This window comes from Dasypus novemcinctus, chromosome 13 (assembly GCF_030445035.2).
Source record: "Dasypus novemcinctus isolate mDasNov1 chromosome 13, mDasNov1.1.hap2, whole genome shotgun sequence".
Taxonomy (NCBI): Eukaryota; Metazoa; Chordata; class Mammalia; order Cingulata; family Dasypodidae; genus Dasypus; species Dasypus novemcinctus.
In genome coordinates, this window is record NC_080685.1 from 110,937,811 (window position 1) to 110,960,062 (window position 22,252).

A 22,252-nucleotide genomic window follows, 5' to 3' on the forward strand; every position below is an offset into this window, starting at 1 on the left:
GACGAGCTCAGCAGCTGGGGGGGGCGGGAGTGGACGCTGCGTGGCATCTGCATCAGGGACCCCGGCCCCTCCAGGTGGATGGAACGGAGCCCTCGGGACGATGGCCCAGCCGCACCCCGGGGCCCTCGCCACACGATCGGCACACGCCGCTCAGGAAAGGGAGGGCACGGGGCCGAGGAGGGCTCAGGAGGGCAGGGCAGGCACACGAAGCCCTGCACGTTCCTCCGCCAAAGTCCACTCTGAGCCCACCGCCTCCACGGGCCGTTCCAGACCGGGGCCCCTGAGGGCTGTATCGCGGGCCCCGGGGTGTTTCCGTCCACTCCTGGCATGAGGCTTCCCTCCTCTTTTTTATCTGCTTCTATCATGTGTCTCTGAAAAGACCCAACGTCTAGAAATCCCCTTGAGGGCAGGGCCCGGGTCTGCGTCCCACTGCCTCCTCTTCCACCCTAGGACTGAGCACAGCCCTGCTCGAGGGCACTGTGAGTCCGTGGCTCTCACTGAGTGGACGTGGGTGGCCCTGAGACACCCCCCCCCCAGGGGCTAGGGAGGCATTCCAAAGCCTGGGTTCCAGTGCTTCCATCTCGTCTGCATCAGGAAGAGCCAGGCCCTAGAAAACAGGTAGCCCTGACGAATAAAACGTTACTATCTGGGGAGCAGGTGCAGCTCAGTGGTGGAGTGCCTGCTTCCCATGTACAAGGTCCCGGGTTCAATCCCCGGTTCCTCCTACAACAACAACAAAAGGAAGTTCCTATCCTTAATAAATAAAGCACTTTTATGTATCAGCAAGAAACCACAAATGACTGCTGGGGAATAATGTCAGAGTCCAGCAGACGAAAAGATTACATACCTCATGTGGGTTTCCAGCTACAACATCCCCAATTTCTCTGAAACACAAAGAAGGAAAGAGAGAAATGGAACACGAGTAAGGAGAAAGTCCAGCTGACGACTGGGTTCTTTAGGAAGCTCTGACTCTCTAAGGGATTGGCTTCCGCACCCAAGGCCTTCTCTTCCCACTAACAGCAGACTGGTCGTGGGAATCTTCCACTAGGACCCCTCACCTTCACCTCTCCTCCCCTCACGCCACCTGAGCTTTCACCGGAGATGAGCGCTGCCGGGTTCAGCCGGCCTTTCATGGATTCTAGAACTTTTGCCCGGGTGGACCGCTCTTCCTAGGGATTCTCTTCCCAGACCGCCCCAGCCATTGCCCTGCACCTCCTCTGGGAGCTCAGCTACATGGAGCCTCGTGAGAATGGCCTGGGAGGAGCGAGGCTGCGGGCTCACAGGCACGTCCGTGCACGTGTGTGTACACCTCGGAGAGGGGGTGGTGCAGTCCTCTGAGCCCTGCCCCGTGGGCCTCCCGTGCCCGTCTGAGCCAGGCCACCCCTGGAGCCCGCCCGCTAGCCAGGGCCTTCTGTGGTGCGTAACTGCCCTCGCGTTCCGTTGAGCAAACCGAGGCGGCAGGAGGGCGCAGCGCGAAGGCCTCGCGGCCTGCGGGTGTCTCCTGGGCGGTGCAGGGGGCACACACGCAGCTGGAGGCTCGCCCCTGCGCCCTCGCTTCCCGGGCCCCAGCAAGCCCGCCCCCGCCTCAGGAAGGGGCACGCACACGGCCTCGGCCTTCTTCTCGGAGAACACTCTCAAGCAGAACTCGCCATCCTTGAAGGGCTCGAAGGTGGACGGCACCACCAGGTACTCCCCGGGGGGCAGCCGCGCCCGGCCCGAGACCTCCCGCAGGTTGACGTAGGCGCCCGAGCGGGCTGAGGGCTGGTGACTCCGGAAGAAGTCCCGGCCCAGGGGCGCATCAGGCCGACGCTCCAGCTGCACAGAGCAACAGAAGCAAAGCCTCCTTAGATTCTGGAAGAGGAGGGCAGGGCGCTCGGGCCGACCATGAACGCCACAGCGATGGCCCCGCTGGGCCCTGCGGACCTGGGCGCAAGGGGAGCCCCGCAGCTTGGGGACCCCCCCTGGACATTTTACACTCTGGGCAGGACGCTGGGGGCGTGGCCAGTGAGGTCCCGGCCGAGGCCCAAGTGTCACGGAGCTAAATGTCACTCCTGCCATCCCTGTCGACACAAAAGGAGGCAGACCTGGCAAGAGAAAGTGCTCAGGAGAGCTGAGATGGAGAAGCAAGCTCCAATTCAGACGGGTGGGCAAGGGGCAGACCCAGTGCCTTCAAGAACCCAGGGGTGGGGAAGCGGACTTGGCCCAGTGGTTAGGGCGCCTGCCTACCACATGGGAGGTTCAGGGTTCAAACCCCGGGCCTCCTTCACCTGTGCGGAGCTAGCCCATGCGCAGTGCTGATGCGCACAAGGAGTGCCCTGCCACGCAGGGGTGTCCCCCGCGTAGGGGAGCCCCACGCACAAGGAGTGCGCCCCATAAGGAGAGCCGCCCAGCGCGTAGGAAAGGGCAACCTGCCTAAGAATGGCGCCACACACACAGAGAGCTGACACAGCAAGATGACACAACAAAAAAAGAGAGTGCCACTGGATAATGCAAGCAGATGCAGAAGAATACACAGTGAATGGACAGAGAGAGCAGACAATGGGGGGAAGGGAAGAGAAACAAATAAATATTAAAAAAACAAAAAAGGACAAGCAGGGAGAACTAAAAGAGAAAAGGAGAAAGGCAGTCCTTCCTTTTCCGAGCAGAGATGAGGGCCTTTAGTTCTGTGGGTCAGAACACTAGGAAACTGAGATGTGCCGTATCATCTTGCACAGGCCAGACCCCCAGGTCCCCAAGGGGCAAAGGTGACCAGTGAGGCAGGTCAGCTCGGGATGGTCTTTACCACCGTCTCAGGCGGTCAGCTCCTGGGACCACCTGGGAGTCTGCGGTGGGAGAACAGCCTCCGCCCGTGGGAAGCACGAAGCAGTCACGTGCTTTCTTACCAGGGAGGACCATCTCTCTCAGCTCTCACATACCTCTTTGGGAACCTGCAGGGCAGAAGAAAAGAGCAGCTCACCTGAGAGCCTTTGCATGCCTCCCCACATCTCCCAGACAGACCGTGCGCCCGGGCCCCGGGGAAGAGTCTTCGCCAAAGGGAGATGAGTCAGCATTTCTATGCCAAGGCTAGCTGTAGAGTCCTGAACCCTGGGACATCTGATGAAAAAAATAAAGAGGTCCCACTTTTTTACTTTGTTTTCTAGTTGTGTAATCTGCCAGGATCCCAAATTCTCTGGGGACAAGAAAGAGCCGTGGAGCTGAGGCAAAAGCTAACATTTTCTTACAGGCCTCCCCTCCCAGGCCGACTACTTGGCAGGGTTAATCCCATCTTGCTGAGCCAGAAGCTACCCACCCTTGGCTATGGTGACTGGTCTCAGGACAAGCTCACAGTTCCATCAGCCCACTAGAGACTGCTCTTGGACTTTGGGGTTGGGATGAAGGGAAGCCCTTTCTTTACACTGGTGCTGTTGGGGTGGTCGTGAAGAAAGCCAGGCTGGGAGAGGGCCTTGGCACTGGAGAGGAGAGTGAAGAGGCCCCGTGTCTCAGCACCCCTCTTTCCCTTGGTTTGGTTACGTGAGCTGGAGAGTTCTGTCTTCACAAGGATACCTCAATTACCAGCAACTGAAAATGTTGAATCCCACAAGGGATGAATTCTCATATTCACAGAGTGCCCGGGTCACCAGGGTCCCTAGCCTGCTAGAGAAGAATATGCAATCCCCATTTTGTCCTCTTCCCTTGCTGGCTCCTGCCCCGTGAGCTCTTGTGGCCTGAAGAGGAGGCGGGGCCTGAAATAAACATGAATAAGGCCGGGCAGCCCAGATCAGCGGCCTCCTCACCTCTGGAGCCCCTGTTTGTAATTGGCGGCAGAGGCAGAAAGGTCCAGGGCTGCTGTCAGGCCTCTAATTGTGGGCTCACAATCAAATCACCCGTCCACACACCCTCGCAGGGATCTTCCACCCCGCTGCCGCCTAAAAAGCTTTCACCACCTTCGGTTGGGAGCTGCCGACAGGCACGGCCGCGCCGCCATCCAGTACTGCCAGTGGGAGACAACTACCTTGGCTGCCTTCCTACCAAACGCCCCCCACAACCCCCACGAATATGCTCTGAACCTGCCCCTGGGCAGGAGCTGAGACAGGCAGGCGGAACCTGTGGATGGCACAAATCCAGAGCAGAAGGCAGGACAGCGAGCCTTCGCTCACGCTCACTGATGGATGGGAGGGGACGGGCGCCTGTGAAACGCAGGATCCTGAATGCAAACGACAGGCCTGCCCGGCATGAGCCTGCCACTGCAGGCATGTAACAGGAGGGGGAGGGCTCTTTAGCCCTGGGGGGCTCCTGGCCACATCTCAATCTGCATCAGCTGTGCAAACCCAAACCTGACCCCAGTCTGCAGACAGTTAAAGCCAGAGTTGCCGACACAGGGCTGAGGGTGCAGGCCTGCCTGTCATGCCATGCACACCACCCAACCTAGCTCGACGGGCACAGACACCGCGCTCTAAGTCACGTGTCTCTGGCCATGAACCAGGGACTGCAGTCCCACATGAATTTTATAAGCAGCTCTAACTTGGGGATGTGAAAAACTGGCACGTTTTATACATTATTTCTTAAGAGTGAATGCCATGCCAAGCCAAGCCATGTCAGCGTGTTAGCCCAGGTCTCTTTGAAAGAATGCTTTGCTGATCTGGTTACATAAAGTAGGCCAATGGATAATGAACCTGCTGGTCTACCTTTTAGCCATGCCCACTTATTGTCCACTCTCCAAAAATACCCCTTACAAGCTCTCAAGCAGCACATGGTCCCCCTGGCTGGAATGCTCCCCCTTCACCTGTGAAATGGGGAGTCCCTTCACGAAGCTGACCTCCTCTGAGGAGGCTGCAGCCCACGGGGCTGGTTGCCATCACAGCACAATCTGACCTGCACTGTAGTCAGTTGAGTTGTGTGAATTCGTTGAGCTAGTTTAATGAGTCGTGGTTCTGATTTCCCACTCAGATTGTGAGCTCCTTAAGGGTAGTGACCATGTGAAATTCTTCTCCGTCTCCCCAGCTGTCAGCACGGCATCTCACAGAGCAGATGCTCACTAAAGTTTGTTGAATTGTTACACATACACTAAGAGCTCTCTCAACCTATAAAAGTGTACGGTACAAAATGTAAACCATAATGTAAACCATTGACCATGGTTAGTAGCAATGCTTTGATATGTGTTCATCAATTGTAGCAAATGTACCATATTCATGTAGGATGTTATTGGTAGGGGATGATGGAGGGGGGGGGCAGTATATGGGAATCCCCTATATTTTCTATGTGATTTTTCTATAACCTAAAGCTTCTTGGAAAATGAAGTGGGAAAAAAAAAGACCCTGGGGAACATACAGAAGAAAGTATCATATACACAACTGGTAACAGATCTTACAGTAATGAAAGGCACAATGAAAAAAAAAAACTTTAATTTTTAATTTATTTTTTTATTTTTTGCTTTGTTGTGGGGGGAGGTTTTGGGTTGCAGGAGGGCTGCAACTGTGGCAGAAGGGGATCACTGGTGCAGGGTGTCAGAGGTGGGGGGATGTGTGGGGAGGAGTGCACCTAGGGCATGCATCTATGGAATATGAATGTGTTCCTGTGGTCATAGGGTACTGTTTTGGTGGGTGGAGACTCACACAATAACTAATGGAATATTGAATTCCCATCCTGGGGAGTCCAGTTACATTCTCTAATAGAGTGGCAAGAATCCCTAGAATCCCTCTGGGCAGTGCCTAGGGAAGGATGACAGACAAATACACCAGGCCCTTGATATTGACATGTGTACTTAAGAACCTTGCTTTCGTGAAATTGAAATTTAGCCTAGTATTACATATTGCCTAAGAGTTACCTCCTGAAAGCCTCCTTATTGCTCAAATGTGGTCTCTCTCTAATCCAAAGTAAGCAAATAAACACACTACCTCCACTCCAGCACGGGACATGACTCCCAGAGATGAGCCTCCCTGGCACCGAGGGATTATTACCAAGTGCCAATTAGTGATGCATTTACAAAAAGACTTTGACCAAAAGAGGGAAATATTAACTACAAATGAGTTTTTATGGCTAATAGATTTCAAAGGAAGTTGGGAGGTCATTCAGAGGTTACACTTATGAATGTCTCAGGAGGATCTCACTGACTGCCACGGTAAACAGTGCCTCAAGTAGGGATGCTCCTGAGGGCCCTAGAGACATCAAGACATTATAGGCAGGGCAGACAACCCCAGGAAATCCACACCCGATTTGTGGGCCTTACCTTGGAATATATGATAACCTATCCCTCCAATATATCAGAGTTAGACTCATTTATAATTTTCCTACATAATGTTTTTTCTGCCTCTTTTATTTAAACCTATATTAGCAATATACCCACTAAATAAATGTCCCAGAGACTTAAATCTTCTGACTTCATGTGCCGGCTGAGCCCTGAATCTCAGCAGAGTTTCAGCCAACACCTACTCTCAAATTCCTCAGAACAAACAAAAGGATTATGTTGCACAACAGCCATCCCAAAAAACAGGAAGTTCCTACAACTGCAGACGAGACAGTTCTATCCACCTGCCCCATGAGATCTAAGTCCCCTCTCAATCAAAAGCAGAGTGGGCATCCCCATGCCGCAAATCCTGAAGATTGAGGAACAAACCAACCTAAGGTGGGTAAGAAACTACGGACTAAAGTAGGTTTATTATTCTAGTAATGGAAGAACTTTTAACATTGATATAAAGACAGTGGTCCCCAGAGGTTCTGAGTAGAGGAAGAGGGAAGAACAGGTATAACAAGCGGCATTTTGGGGGACATTGGAATTGTTCTACGTGACATTGAAATGATGGATACAGGTCATTAAACATTTTATCAAAACCTATAAAATTGTGCAGTGCAAAGTGTAAACCATAGACCATGGTTAGTAGCAATGTTTCAATACGTGTTCATCAATTACAATAAATGTACCACACAAATGAAGGATGTTGTTAATGGGGGAAAGTGTGGGAGGGGGATGGGGTAGGGTATAGGGGAATACCCTATATTTTTTATGTAACATTTACATTTATGTAACCTAAAATTTTGCTAAAAACAAAGAAAAAAAAAGAGCTCTCTCAGGGTTTTGTCCTGTAAGCACAGAATTTGGTTTTGTGCTGTTTACATTCTAGGTGGGATGGAAGAGCTAAGCTGGAGTCAAGTTGAAGCTTATTTATTTGCAATTCTTTTGTCCTGCCATCAAGTAACAATTATTTTCCAACTCCAATTATTCCTACCGAAACTACACACACATACATACACATGCAATATAAACTCTAAAGCCGTAAGTTTCAGAATAGGAAAAGAAAGGGACTGGGGTGGTAAGTGCCTGACAATCCCTCTGTTCCTTACTGGTTTGTAATCACAATTCTTTTCTGTGCATTCATTTACACTGACAATTTGGTCCTCTGGGCAACTCTGCTTCAAGCATTGGCCTTCCTGATTAGAATTGTATTTTTTCCCAAGAAATTCATTTTTAACAAAATTGTACAAAAGCAACCACTGTGAATCCCTCTGGAATGTGTTACAAGGAATCTTTGCCTGTATAAGGAAGTGGATTTCAATTTGTTCCTGGCCAGGCTTGTCCAGACCTGAAGATCTTGATTTAACGTATCTCCAGCTGTTAAATCCATAGAGGGGTGCAAATGGCATATTCGGCTGAGGATTGCAGCCCAAGACCACTGCAAAGTTTGTGTTCCCTCATCCAGAGACACAACATTAATAGTAGACAGAGATTAAGCCATAGGATTAATCTCTGTGAAATCTGGTCTTCAGTAAAGCACTGGGAGAGGTATTTAGTAGAGCACAGGAGAATGCCCAATTGTAAGTATTCACACAATAGGAAAGATGCACTCCTATTACCAAAGAATCAAGTGTGCAGTAACGAGGAGCCCAGCCCTGGAGTACCTGGTAGATGGCGTAGCCGATACTGAGCATGCCCTGTCCTAGCCTCTTCTGGCGCCTGCGATTTTTCTGCATCAGACCCAGAAGGACCGTACAGCAGGGTTCACCGACGCTCTCCTCTTGGTCATCGTCCACCTCATCCAAATGGATCCTGAACTGGGGATTGGTCCAGTATGTGGCTGGAAGTCACCCGGGTCATGGTGGTTCCCCCACAAGGGGGTGGTGAGGAGATGAGAAAATAAAATGCAAGGAAAGAACCTTGGTCATCCTAATGAAAGCAGGACTCTAGACAAACCATACCCAGTAAGCAGGCTCCAGAAACTGTTCTTTATAAGGGGTGAGCTCTGCCCCCTACCTCCCTCCACCCCAGCCCACACACAGACAGAAACACCCTATAGCATTTGAAATGTTTGCACTTGTCCATCTGATCGAGCGGGCATCCAGGGAGGCTGGGCTGGGAAGAGTCAGTGTGTCATGATCCCAGGGCTATACTGAACCCCATTCAGTAGTCTGCGGGGAGAAACTGTCACCACCTCCTTGTCCTCAGCTTCCTGGTCTGCGAAGACAAACCTACCTCCTGGGTGAAGGGAAGTCTCTGGGTACAAGGTATGCATTGAGACAGGCGAAGACCAAGCCCTAGAGGAGACAGCTAGCAAGGAGGCTTCCACGCGACAACTAGAAAGACAACCGCCCTTCCTGCCTGGAAAATCTGGCCGGATTGGCACACATGTTCCCTGAGAGGTCAGCTTCAGAGCACACCCCAAGAAGCCCAAGCCACTCCTCTATCCATCAGCCCAGGAGCCTCGCTCAGTCACTTCAGTGCTGCATCCACTGATGGGACACACTCACTTCAGGAGTAAGTCGTCTAATAAGGAGTGAGGAATAATAATCGGCAATTAGGAAGCATTCTTGCCCCTCCACCTAGGAGTATTTAAAAAAAAATTCTCAAAATGGTGACAATGCAAACCAAGACACAGAGAGGTCAAATGGATTATCCAAGACACACAGCAACTCTCTGACAGACCAGGCAGCAGAGTATGGTTGGAGAAGATGCACCTGGCAGGCATCTCCACACTAAAGAAGACCTCAGAGATTTCAGTAATCATGTGCCCTGGCAAGAGAAAGTGTGGGGATGAGGGGCTTCTCACACCCTCTAAGTAAGGGTCTGACTTGGTGAAATAACAATGTGTTCACAGGTGGTGACCGAGAGCCACTGAATAAGATTTCTTCTTTTTTTAATTACAGATGTGGGTTTACAGAATAATCCTACGTGAGATACAGGATTCCTATACACCACCTGCTTTAGATGCTAATGGCTGCCACAGCAATATGCCAGAAATATGTTGGCTCTCCTAATGGGAATTTATTAGGTTAAAAGCTGACAGTGCTGAGGCTGGGAAGTGTCCAGATCAAGGCGCAATCAGACGCTGTCTCGCCAAGCTGCAGCAGGGGCAGCTCAGGCACACGGCAGAGGGCAGTGCTGGTCCGCTCGTCCCTCCCCTCTCCTCTGGGCTCGTCTCTTCAGCCTCAAGCTGCTCCGTGGCCTGGCCTCTTGGGGGCCCCTTTCTGTGCCTCTGCGTGCTGAGGATTCGAGTGGCCTTCTCTCAGTGCCTCTGCCGCTATTTTCCTGTTTGCCTCCTTTCGGTCCTCCATTTATAAAGGACTCCAGCAAGAGGACCAAGACCCACGCTGGGTCATGCCTCACTAAAGCCATCCAATCAAAGTCCCACCAACTGAGTCCAACCAATCAAAGGGCCCCACACCCACAGGAATGGATTAGCCCTAAGGACATGATTTACAAACTGTCACTCCACCCTATTATTAACACCTTGCATCGGTGTGGAACATTTGTTACTATTGTTGAAAGCACATTTTTATAATTGTACTATTAACTATATCCCATGTTTTAATTGGGGTTCACCATGTTGTGTAGTTTCATGGATATTTTAAAAAATTTATTCTAGTGCCACATATACAACCTAAAATTTCCCCCTTTTAACCACATTCAAATATATAATCAGTGCTATTAGTTCACAATGTACTGCTACTATCACCACCATCCATTACCAAAACTTTTCCATCCTCTCAAATTGAAACACTATACATTTTAAGTATAGTAACTTAACTCACCATTCTCTACCACTATCCTAACCCCTGGTAACCTATATTCTAAATTCTAACTCTACGAGTTTGCTTATTCTAATTATTTCAAATGATTGATATACAATATTTGTTCTTTTGTGTCTGGCTTATTTCACGCAACATAATGTCCTCAAGGTTCATCCACGTTGTCACATGTATCAGGACTTCATTCCTTTTTATGGATGAATAATATTACACTGTATGTATACACCACATTTTGTTTATTCATTCATCAGTTGATGGACACTTGAGTTACTTCCATCTTTTGGCAATTGTGAATAATACTGCTATGAACATCAGTGTGCAAATATCTGTTTACGTCCCTGCTTTCAATTCCCTGGAGTATATATCTAGTAGTGGGATTGCCAGGGCTTATGGTAATTCTATACTTAGCTTCCTGAGGAACAGTCTTTCATAGCAGCTGTACCATTTTATATCCCCACCAGCAAGGAATGAATGTTCCTATTTCTCCACATTCTCTCCAACATTTATAATTTTCCATTTTTTAAATAACAGTCATTCTAAAGGGTATAGAATGGTATCTCATTGGAGTTTTGATTTGCATTTCCCTGATAGCTAGTAATATTGAACCTTTTTTCATGTGTCTGGCCATTTGTATATCTTTGGAGAGATGTATATTCAAGTCTTATGCCCATTTTTTAATTGGGTTGTCTTTTATTGTTGAGTTGGATATTAAGCCCTTATCACAGACACATAATTTGCAAATATGTCCTCCCATTGAGTAGGCTGTTGTTTTGCATTCATGATAAAGTCCCTTGAGATACAAAAGGTTTGAATTTGGTGAGATTTGTTTCATCTATTTTTATTTCTGTTGCTTGAAATTTGGGTGTAATTTTGATTACTGTGGTTTTGAAATTTGGGTGCTATTTTGATTACTGTGGCTTTGTAATAAGTTTTAAAATTGTGAAGTGTGAATGCTCCAACTTTTTTTTTTTTCAAGATAGCTTTGGCTATTCAGGGCCCCTTAACTTTCCATATAAATTTTAAGACTGGCTTTTCCATTTCCGCAAAGAAGGTTGTTGGAATTTTGATTGAGATTGTTTTGAATCTGTAAATCACTTTTGGTAGAATTTCCATCTTAACAATATTTAATCTTCCAATCTATGAACATAGAATGTCCTACCATTTATTTAGATGTTCTTTGATTTCTTTTAGCAATGTTTTAAAGTTTTCTGTATAAAAATCCTTTATGTTTTTAGTTACATTTATTCTTAGATATTTGATTCTTTTAGTTGTTATTGTAAACGGAGTTTTTTCTTAATTTCTTCTTCAGATTGCTCATTGCTAGTGTATGGACAGGTTTGGGGGTGTTGATATTGTACCCTACCATTTTCTGAATTCATTTATTAGCTCTAGGAGCTTTGTTGTGATTTCTGTATATCCTATCATATCACCAGCAAATAGGGAGAGTTTTACTTCTTCCTTTCCAGTTTGCATGCCTTTTATTTTTTAGGAGGTACTAAGGATTGAACCCAGTTCTCCTACATGGAAAGTAGGTGCTCAAACATTGAGCTACATCTGCTCCCCAATGAGAGTTGTTTGTTTTTCATTCATTTGTTTTTGTTTTTAGGAGGTACCAGGGACCCAGGAATTGAACCCAGGACGTTGAACTTAGCACGTTAAGTATTTCCGGTCTCCATGGTTTCTGATAAGAAATCAGCACTTTATCTAACTGGAACTCCCTTCTACAAAGCACGTTTCTTTCTTCTTGCAGCTTTCATGGGAAGCAGGCACTCAACTCTTGAGCTACGTCCACTCCCAAATGGATGCCTTTTATTTCTATTTCTTGCCTAACTGCTCTCACTAGAATATCCAGTACAGTGTTGAATAACAGGGTGACAGTGGGCATCCTTGTTTTGTTACGTAACTAAGGGGGAAAGCTTTCAGTCTTTCATCTTTGAGTATAATGTTAGCTGTAGTTTCCTTCTATTCCTAGATTTCAAAGTGTTTTTATATTAAGAAAGAGTGCTGGATTTTGTCAAATGCTTTTTCTGGCATTTAAGATAATCATGTAGTTCTTCCCTCCATTCAGTTAATGTGATGTATTATATTAGTTGATGTTCTTGTTTTGAACCACCCTTGAATACTTTATAAATCCTACTTAATCATGGTGTATAATGCTTTTAATATGCTGTGGATTTGGTTTGTTATTATTTTGCTGAGGATATCTGTATTTATAAGAGAAATCAGTCTGTAATTTTCTTTTCTTGTGAAATCTTTCTGTACCTTTGGTATGAGGTTGCTATATTGGCCTTGTAGAATGAATTAGGGAGTATTCCCTCCTATTCAATTTTTTTGGAAGAATTTGAACAGGATTGGTGTTAATTCTTGGAATGTTTGGTAAAATTCCTCTGTAAAGCCATATGGTCCTGGGCTTTTCTTTGTTAGGAGATTTGGATTACTGATTCAATCTCTTTACTACTTATTGGTTTGTTGAGCTTTTTTATTTCTTCTTGAGTCAGTATAGGCAGTTTGTGTGTTTCTAGGAATATGTCTATTTCATCTAGGTTATCAAATTTATTGGCATAGAGTTGTTCATGGTATCCTTAGATAGTCCTTTTTATTTCAGTGGGGTCAGTAGTAATGTTCTCCTTTTCATTTCTTATTTTAGTCATTTGTGTCCTCTCTCTTTTTCATTTGTCAGTTTAGATAAAGGTTTGTCAAATTTATTGATCTTTTCAAAGTATCAACTTTTGGTTTTACTGAGTTTCTCTATTGGATTTTATTCTCTATTTCATTAATTTTCACTCTAATCTTCATTTCCTTCCTTCTGTTTGTTTTGAGTTTAGTGTGCTCTTCTTTTTCTATTAATAGTTCTTTCAGCTTTGAGGTTAGGTCCCTGATTTTAAATCTTTCTTCTTTTTTAATATGTGCATTTAGAGCTATAAATTACCCTCTCAACCAGCACTGCCTTTGCAGCATCCCATAAATTTGGTATGTTGTATTTTCATTTTCATTCACTGAAAAATATATCCTAATTTTCCTTGTGATTTCCTCTTTAACCCATTGGCTATTTCAAAGTACATTGTTTAATTTCCACGTATTTGTGTATTTTTCATTTCTCCTTCTGTTATTGATTTCTAGCTTCATCCTTACCTTTTTTATACTTGTTACAAATTATATCTTTGTTCATTGTATGCATAAAATCATATATTTATCATTACTTTTTATGCACTTGCATTTTAGCACCTGTAGGAAATAAGAAGTGGACTTACATAGCAAAAAATACAATACAATAGTACTGGCATTTACAATTACCCAAATTGCTACCTATACTGGAGGTCTTTATTTCTTTATGCCACTTTGAACCACTGTCTAAGGTCCTTTTTTTTTCAGTCTGAAGAATTCCCTTTAGCATTCCTTGTAGAGCAAGTATAGTGGTGATGAACTCCCTCAGCTTTTGTTTATGTGGTTATGTCTGAATATCTCCCTAATTTTTGAAGGAAAATCTCAGCAGTGCAAAACACTTTGTTGATAATTGTTGTTTTTTAGCATGTTAAGTATTTCTGATCTCCATGGTTTCTGATAAGAAATCAGCACTTTATCTGACTGGAACTCCCTTCTACAAAGCATGTTTCTTTTATCTTGCAGCTTTCAGAACTCTTTCCCCTTTGCTTTCAGCAACTTGATCAGTACATGATGGGACATATTTTTCTTCAAGTTTATCCTGTTCTTTGGATTTCTTGGATGTGCATATTCATGACTCTTGCTAAGTTTGGGAAGTTTTCTGTCATTATTTCATTGACTACTTCTTCTTCCCCTTTCTTCTCCATCTGGGACTCCCATAATGCATATATTGGTACACTTGATCACGTCCCTGAGGTCTCTTAAGCTGTTCTCACGTTTTACAATTCTTTTTGCTTACTGCTCCTCAGCTTGACTCATTTCAGTTGTCTTGTCTTCAAGCTCATTGATTCTTTCTTCTGCTCCAATCTGCAGGTGAAATCTTCCCAGGATTTCATATCATTTCAGTTATTGTGGCCTTCAACTCCAACAGTTCTGTTTGGCTCTTTTTTAAATTTTCTATTGAGATTCTCTACATTGCTCAGTCATTGTTGTGCTGATTTCATTTACTTCTTCCCCTGTATTTTCCTTTATCTCATTGAGCATGTGGAAGAACTTTTTTTTTCTTTAAGTCTTTGTCCAGTATGTCCACAATCCGGTCTTCTTCACTGTTGTTTTCTAGATGCTTATCCTATTCCTTTGGATGAGCCATCATTTCCTGTTTCTTTGTTTGTATTGTAAGTTTTATTTTGCACACTGCACATTTCAATATTTTTAAATGCTGACTCTAGTATTTATTACCTACAATGTCTGTTTCTTAAGCATATAACTGGCTGGTGATATGACAGAGATTTTCTTAAATTTCAGTCCTCCTATCAGGAAGGTTTGTCCAAGGCCAATGCAGGGCCCACCCTGCCTTTCTGGGTCTATGTCTTGTCCTGGGTTTTGGGGATTTTTGCTTGCTAATGGCTTAGGAGTTCCCTTTTAAAGGGGTTTGAACGCTCCCTCTACTTCCTAAGATGCAAACCTTCTCCCTCTCCTGGGTGTTCCACTACTAGATTAAAAGCAGGTAATCCTTTGCTCCAGGCTTTCCTCAATTGTTTCTTATACTGTTTTTGTGTCTCAAGCTGATTATTCCTAGAGGGCAAATTCTGGGATGGACAGTGGGGTGGGAGGACAGTGGAGGACACCCTGAGAAGAGTTTCCAATCAGTCATTCCCAGCCAGAAAAAAAGCCAGGGACCCACAAAGTGTGAGCCAGTCACCTCCAAACTGCCCTAGAGAGGGCGAAGGAGGGACAGAAAACACGCCAGGAGGTTCTCCACAGCTCCCCAAAGCTGGACTTTCATGATCTGCCCAAAATCAAACACGCAGCCCCTTGACAGCCCTCCCCAGGCCTGAGGAAGTGTACATCTTTAAGTTTCTTCCACCAACTTCGTCCTGGGTGGTGTGGAACAATGGCCACCCTCAGACCCAGGCCTGAGCCATCCAAAGTCACTAACCAAAAGCCATGACCAGCGACCATGCCATGCCCGCTCCAGACCTTAGGGAAGTGCATTTTTATGTTCCCTTCCAGCACCAGCAGGTTACACCCCGGGCAGACCCCACAGCAGCCTGCTGCGAGCGTGGGCGAGGGACACTGGTTCCTGCCATGAGGAGAGAGCAGTTTGTTGGGACTGACTGTTATTTGCCAGCCTCTTCCTCCTTTCTCTTCCCTGGAAGCCACACAATGTTCTACTGGACTCCAGGGTTTTGAAATAGTTGATTCAGACAGTTCCTGCCTATTTAATAGCTGTTCTGGTGGAAGGACTGAATCCACCATTTTCCCACAGTCCTCTATGATTGCTTCTCAACAAAAAGATTATTTATTCAATTCCACTTTCCCTGAGTCTCCACTTGCAGATTTTTTATTTAGAGCACATTTGTGTGGATTTTAAAACCAAATACCTGTAGATTCCAGAGAAGACAGAGAAAATTCTGTAATTTTCTATACTTATGTTATTACCAAGGGGCAAGAACAATCTATCTCTTCCTGACAGCTACTTGGCAGCATGGATGGGATAGAGATTTGGTGCATGCAGATACCTTGAGCACCTCCTACAGTTCTGAGCCCCCAAAATGATCCATGCAAATTTCCTACACATTTCTAAGAGCTTGCTAATGGTGAGCATATTTTAATTCTCCCCAAATGCAACATTACTGCAATACCTACATTTTGTTTGTTTGTTCCTTAACAGAATCTGAGAAAGAGAATGGGTCATTAAAATAATGCTTCCCACTTGTATAACACCACACAGTTTACAGAGCACCTTCCCACATATTTTGTGTTACAATGCTTATCGTGACCCAGTTAGATTGGAAAATGGGCCTTATTACCCCATATTGAGGATTAGGAAACTGAAACTCAGAAAAGGACAGTGGCATTGCCAGGGTCCCATGCTGGTAAGCTAAGCAACAGTGACAGGAATGAGCTTGGCTCCCGGTACTCTGCTCGGCATTCCTGTCTTCTGCTGATGGAAATGGTCGGATGGGGGATGAAGGAGGAGAAACTTTGTCAGGGCTCCAGGATGTGCCCATGTGGGATTTGATTCCAACGCCTCTTCCAGAACCATTGAGTCTAGCTCTGGGATGAGCTCCCTCTCCAGAAAAGAATGCTGGTGCCTGCCCATGTGCTTGCAGGCTAAGTGAATCAGCACGTCCACGTCAAACCCGGGCAGAGGTGTGGGAACCGGCAAGGTGAAAAGCGGAGAGAGCAGGTTTTGCTTTCCTTCTTTTCTCCTTAGACATGAGGGGCCATTTTTGAGAATGTCTTCGTCACATGCTGCCTCAGCTGATTCAGCCTAGGAGGAGCCTGTATATACATATTAGTGATCTTTGTAGGCTGAGAAGGCTTTCCCGCCTTTAACAGATGCGGGCTCAGGTTAGTGCAGAGGCAGCTGTTTGCACCAGACCACCCCCACCGGGGACCCACCTCCGAGGATGCCGATGGCAGTGCACTGCGGTTGGACGCAGCTCTGTGTGCACCATCCTGATCCACTGCCATGCCCCTCTGCTACCGACTCGGGCGCAAGAACAGAAAACAGCTGCTCGAAGAGATGCAGTCTCTGAAAGAGCAGACCTTATACCCGTGTTCCTCTACACCCACGGGACACTCTGCCCAGAGCTCGGTGGGATGGGTGTCTCCTGGGATGGGTGTCTCCAGCCAGGGTGGGTGGGGAGGGTGAAAGCCCAATATAAGAAGGCCTTAGAAGGGTGGAAAGCACATTGTTAGTGCCTGCAGAGGCTGGGGCAGGAGCAGGTGCATGAAGCAGGGACAGTTTGACCACATAAAAGCTGAAGAATGGCATTATCGGAGATCGGGCTCAGGGAAGAAGCTGCAGAGCCACTGCCCACCGTTGCTATCCTGGCTTCCAAGCCCAGGGGAGAAGCAGGGCCAACACGGGATGCCCGGGAGCCAGGGCAAAAAGTCCAAAGACACTATCCAAAGATTACCATATAAAGACACTCAGCTCCCCGACAGGCTGGAAGGAGCGGGGGCCAGGCAGGCTTCTCCTCACCTGGGTAGTTCTGGCAGCCCCCAGCGGTGGAGCCCCGGGTCCAGCGGCAGTTGAACAAAGCCAAGTTCCACTTGTGCACTTCCTCGCTGGTCAGAGAGTCTGGGGACAGGTTGCAGATCTCCAGGCGAGAGAACTGCCTCAAGAAATCTGAAAAAGACATCCTGGGGACAGAGGACAAGGCTCTCAGTTAAGAGCTGGGCAGGACAGGTCATCAAGCACATGCCCACTGGTGGAGGGATGCTCTGTGCCAGTGGCTTGGGGGCTCAGGGCCACCTCAAAACCTTTCTGGAGCCCACTGGCACAAACCTCAGGGACTACTGACCAAGTTCCTCACTACTGCTAGCTTTTCAATTCTTATGAGAGAGCCCCCTCCCATCTCTAACCAACCATGCCAAGAGTCTACACCGCAAACTGGAAGAGATCCCAGGAGGTAATCTGCCTTCAGGTTGCATTAGAGCTAAGCTCACAAGAGATTCCTTCCTACTTAATTGTTAGTGATGTCCACCATAAAAATACGACCACCTCCTGACGGGCGCACTGTATCAAGGGAGCCCTTCTTTTTTTTTTTTTGGTCTTTATTTTTTTTAATGTTGCATTCAAAAAATATGAGGTACCCATATAACCCCCCACCCCCCTCACCCCACTCTCCCCATAACAACAACCTCCTCCATCATCATGGGACAGTCATTGCACTTGGTGAGTCTGATGTTGAATATGTGGGAGTACCGTATATTGTATATATGAATTACCATGACCTAAAACTTTTGTGAAGACAAGCTTAATAATTAGAAAAAGAAAAAGAAAAAGAAAAAGGACGTAGACACTGAGGAAGAGATGGAAGAAGTTGCCCTGCCAATGTGCATATAGGGCAACCCTTACTGCAGTGATGGAAGGCAAAACATCAAAAACAAAGCTTTTGCATTTTTAAATTTTTTGATACCCAATTTATTTTTACCTTAATTTTTCTAAATCCATTTGTATTCTATATCTAACCTTTAAACCCATCACTATATTTCATTTTACTATTAATGGAACCTGGCAATATATTGGGCTTCATTTTCAAAGAAGGGAGCCCTTCTTATCTTCCTCAGCCCACTGGCGAAGGGAGTTACCATATGTTGATGGTCAGCTAAATCTTAGAGTAGAAGTTTTGCTCTTATTTCATTGAAAGATACAGAAACTGAGGAAGACGGGTTGAAAGCTAATCACACTGAGGGCTGATATCTAGGTTTCCATGCTTCAGACATCCTGGTGTAGAGGTAGAATTATACTAGGAAAAAAAAATGGGGAGAGAAATGAAGGCCCCGGCCAGGAACCATGTGGCAGCACTGAACACTGAGGGACACACAGCCGCATGTCAGAAGGTGGACGGACCACTAGCAACGGGCAATGGGACGGCTCTCCAGCAGACAACCCGCTCACCAGAACTCTCCATCTTCGGCTTTCCTGTCCAGCTCTTCCTTCCGTCTGGGGTCTATGAAGTTCCACTCCGGTGCACTGGGAAACAGAACAACGACAAAGTAAAACAAAGCACAGGTGGCCACCCTGAAGGGTTCTGGTACAAGGCAAGCTGTTCCCGCAGCTGAATTCCCCCCTTAGGGCCAAACACAGCGAGGCGAAGCAAGGACTCCACCACTGGACACCTGTACACCAATGTGCATAGCTGTGTTCACACAGCAAGGCAGAAGCAACCTGAGCGTCCGTCGACTGAGGAAAGGATAAACAAAACGTGGTATATATGCACAATAGCACATCATCCCGCTGCAAAAAAGAATGAAGTTCCGATACATGCAACAACACGGATGAACCTTAGGACATCATGTTGAGTGAACTAAGTCAGACACAGAAGGACAAGTATCGTATGATTCCCCTTACACAAAACCTCTAGAATAAGCAAATTCATAGAGACAGAAAGTAGACTAGAGGTTACCAGGGGCCAGGGGAGGGGGGAATGGGGGGTAATCACTTAATGGGTCCAGAGTTCCTGTTTGGGAATGAGAGAGTGGTATGGCTGCCCATCGTTGTAAATGTACTTAATAACTGAACTGTACACTTAAAAATGGTTAAAATGGTAACTTATCATGTTTACTTGACCACATTAAAAAAAAGAAAGTTGTAAGGCAGAAGGGAGGCGGTGTGTGGAATGCACAGCATGGGGGTCTGCGCAGCGTGGGGCGGGGGCGCAGATGGGGACAAGGGCTCTAGAGGGCGAGGGGCAGCAGGAACACTTCTGTGCATGCGCTCTAATTTTCTCTCTCTAGGCAAGTTTCACGTTTCTAATTACGACGGCCTGGCCCTGGCAGAGGGAAGCGGGATGTCCAAGACGGGAGACACCAGGGTTCCTATGGCAAGAAAGGGCTGTGCCCTGCTGGACTGCAGTAAATTGGCGTCCTGACCTTCACCAACCCGGCGGAGCACCTGGTGAGAGGGTGTGATCACCTGGGAACGTGGATACGGCCCACTTTCTGAGCCTGCAAATCGACAACTAGGCCCGGTTTTACGGGCCCGTCACCCGCCAGGCCTCCTGCAGATGGCCTTTCCCAGGCAACACCCACACGCTTTGTTCAAAGGCCGTCTCCAGCTCCCTGACCTTTGCAGAGTTGGGTTTTCCTGAACTATGTCCGCGATGTCTAAGTTAGAAGTGCTGAGACCCATCTAGAGCGCAAGCCCTTCCCTGAACGCCTCCAGCAATATCGGAACACCTCCCCTCCTATGATGAAGGGGGGACGCCCACGAGCCCCCCGCGCACTTGCCGCTGGCCTCTAAGTGCTGGGGGTCACATGGTAGAGTCCCTGGGATCTCTTTAATTTATTGAAACACTAATTTGAGCAGAAGAGAATCTCAGCACGTGCTTGTTGTAACAAAGCTTAAGGGACAAGTTGAAGAACTCTAGAGTTAACCTAAATCTTCCAGCTGGTTTCCTGACACTCAATAAAAACTAACAAAAACTTGGCAGACATTGGGCTGAGCTTAGGGATGCTCCTTCAGGACACTCCCCAGCCCCTGCCATCCAGGCTAGGTACCCCCTCCCAGCCCGTTAGAGACTGGGGGGTATCAGGGAAAGCAGAGAAATCGAGCAAGTCCTTCCAGCAACTTGGGCAACAGCTATTGGTCAGAGAGGATAAGACTTGGGGTTCAGTTTCACTCAACCACATCATCCTTTCTGGGTCGTTGGTGGAATGGAGGTTGGGGGCTCTGCTCGATCTTAGGCGGTGGAGTGGACAATCTTTAATGCTGGGGCCGCCCCATGGCCTCTCTCCACGACACACACCAGCAGTTAGAGTGTGATGACACTGACCAAGCACAGTCACGTCCCTTCTGAAGCCTAAGCGGCGCTGCCGAGTGTGACAGCCCTGCGGGCTCCCCCAGGCTCCAGGCCACATGGCGGGGCTGACTGCCTGACCAGCATCGGCTCTGCGGGCTCTGGGCCTCCGGCGCCCGCAAAGTCCAGGTGCTCCCCCGGCTCCGGGCCAGTCCCCTGCGCTGCCACCACGCCCTGCCCAGACCTGTGCCAGGAGGGACCCCAGCTCTGCGCCAGGCGGGACCCCCAGCTCCGCGCCAGGTGGGACCCCAGACCCGCGCCAGGCGGCCCCCGGCAGGCCTGGCCCCCGACAGCCTCCCTCTGCCCTGCCTGAAAAGAGCCTCTCTGGGATCACCGCTGTGGTCAGGGGAGAGCACCGGGGCCGGGGGAGCCCATGGAGGGAGCGCCGCTGCTCCTGGGCCCGGGCACCTCTGGCCAAGGGTCGTCTCCTCGGGTGCTGCGGCCTCTGGCCTTTGCCAGCGTGCCCAGCGTTAGTGGGTGGAGAGAATGCGGTGGTGGGGGGCCGACTCGACCTTCAGGTGCCCGCGGTGTGCGGGGGGACAGGCAGGTCCTCCAGAGCAAAGCCCCGGCCCCCCACGGCGAGGCAGACGGCAGGACAAGGCTGGGCTAAGGGGTTCCGTGTGGCTCTTCCCGCCCGGCAGGCACCCTTTAATGCTCGTTACTGAACAGCGTGTTTCGTGGACAGCAAGTGCTGCTGGAGCGCACGCGGATGCCGGGCTCATCACCGTCGGATGTTTGCATCTTTCCTAGGAGAGAGGACAGGGGGAGGGGGGAACAGGAAGGGGGCACCTACTCGTCGCTCCAGGCTCCCGTCCACTCCACTTCGCCCCATGGATTCCGGAGCCTGATCAGCCTCTCTGCTCGGCCGCGGAACTCCACCTGCACGTGACACATGCACAAAGGCAAGCGGGGCACCGACTCGCCGCCCCGCGTTTACGTCCGCAGCAGAAAGGAGCTGCAGGAAGTTTCAGCGTCTCTAAACAACTACGCTTCTACTTCCTCTTAAAGCATGATTTGCCTTTACCAAGTGCCCTATTGATCACTGTTCAAATGAATGAAAAGTGGATCTCGCTAAAAACCAAGTTTATATCTGTTTTAACGTAGATTTTATAGCTGACTAAAATTGACTCAGTTTTTACTATATGGGACCTAATGGTAATGAATGTCGTTCAAATAAACACTAATAGCACACAGCTAGCATTTATTGAGCACGTACTGTGGACGAGGCACTGTGCTAAGAATGGCAAATACATTATCGCCTCATTTAAACTTTGCATCAATCCTATAAGATAGGTACCATCATTACGTTCATTTCACAGCTCAAAACTGAGACTTGAAGTTAAGTGATCCAAGATTACCTAGTTAGCAAGTGAAAAATAGAAGATGAGACCCAGCCAGGGTTTCCAAAGCCCGTTCTCATAAGCCCACATGCTGCCTTCCGCTACTGTATAATGCTCACTCCCTGTGAGTCCCCACACTTGGTGTGCAAGTTTGAATCTTCACACACACAAAGACACACACAGACACAATGAACTGTTAGTCTTCTGTGCCTTACTTTCCTTTGTATCTTCCATCATATTTGTGGAATTGACTTGATTAAAGAGCATACTCGTGAAACACAGGCATATGTAATGAGCATTCAAGCTGTTTCAATTAGTAACAAGACCTGAGACCCCCATCGTATTTCCCTTTTTGCCTTGGCCATCAGGAAATTCAAGCTAAATTCATTTCTCAGTTGTAGCACTGCCTGTAAATCTAGAATGTCTTACGTACTTTACCTTAGTTGAAAGGCTTTATTGTGTCTATACCTTTTATTATAAACCACATCGAGGTCTTTC

At 47.6% G+C, this 22,252-nt stretch overlaps 1 protein-coding gene across 3 annotated transcripts in view; it reads right to left on the minus strand.

Moving 5' to 3' along the window:
* The window catches only part of CAPN8 (calpain 8), a 79,859-nt gene that overhangs the window by 15,616 nt on the left and 41,991 nt on the right, over window positions 1-22,252 (minus strand). For 2 of the 3 annotated variants that reach the window (XM_071207762.1, XM_071207763.1), the window contains exons 7-10: window positions 21,208-21,293; window positions 18,515-18,589; window positions 17,093-17,253; window positions 7,873-8,048 (exon numbers count right to left, since the gene is read on the minus strand). In XM_071207762.1, the coding sequence (XP_071063863.1) occupies window positions 7,873-8,048; window positions 17,093-17,253; window positions 18,515-18,589; window positions 21,208-21,293 (498 nt within the window). Of the gene's footprint in view, window positions 1-847; window positions 885-1,603; window positions 1,816-2,915; window positions 2,928-7,872; window positions 8,049-17,092; window positions 17,254-18,514; window positions 18,590-21,207; window positions 21,294-22,252 lie in introns of all 3 variants that reach the window. The other variant, XM_071207764.1, reaches the window with a different exon arrangement.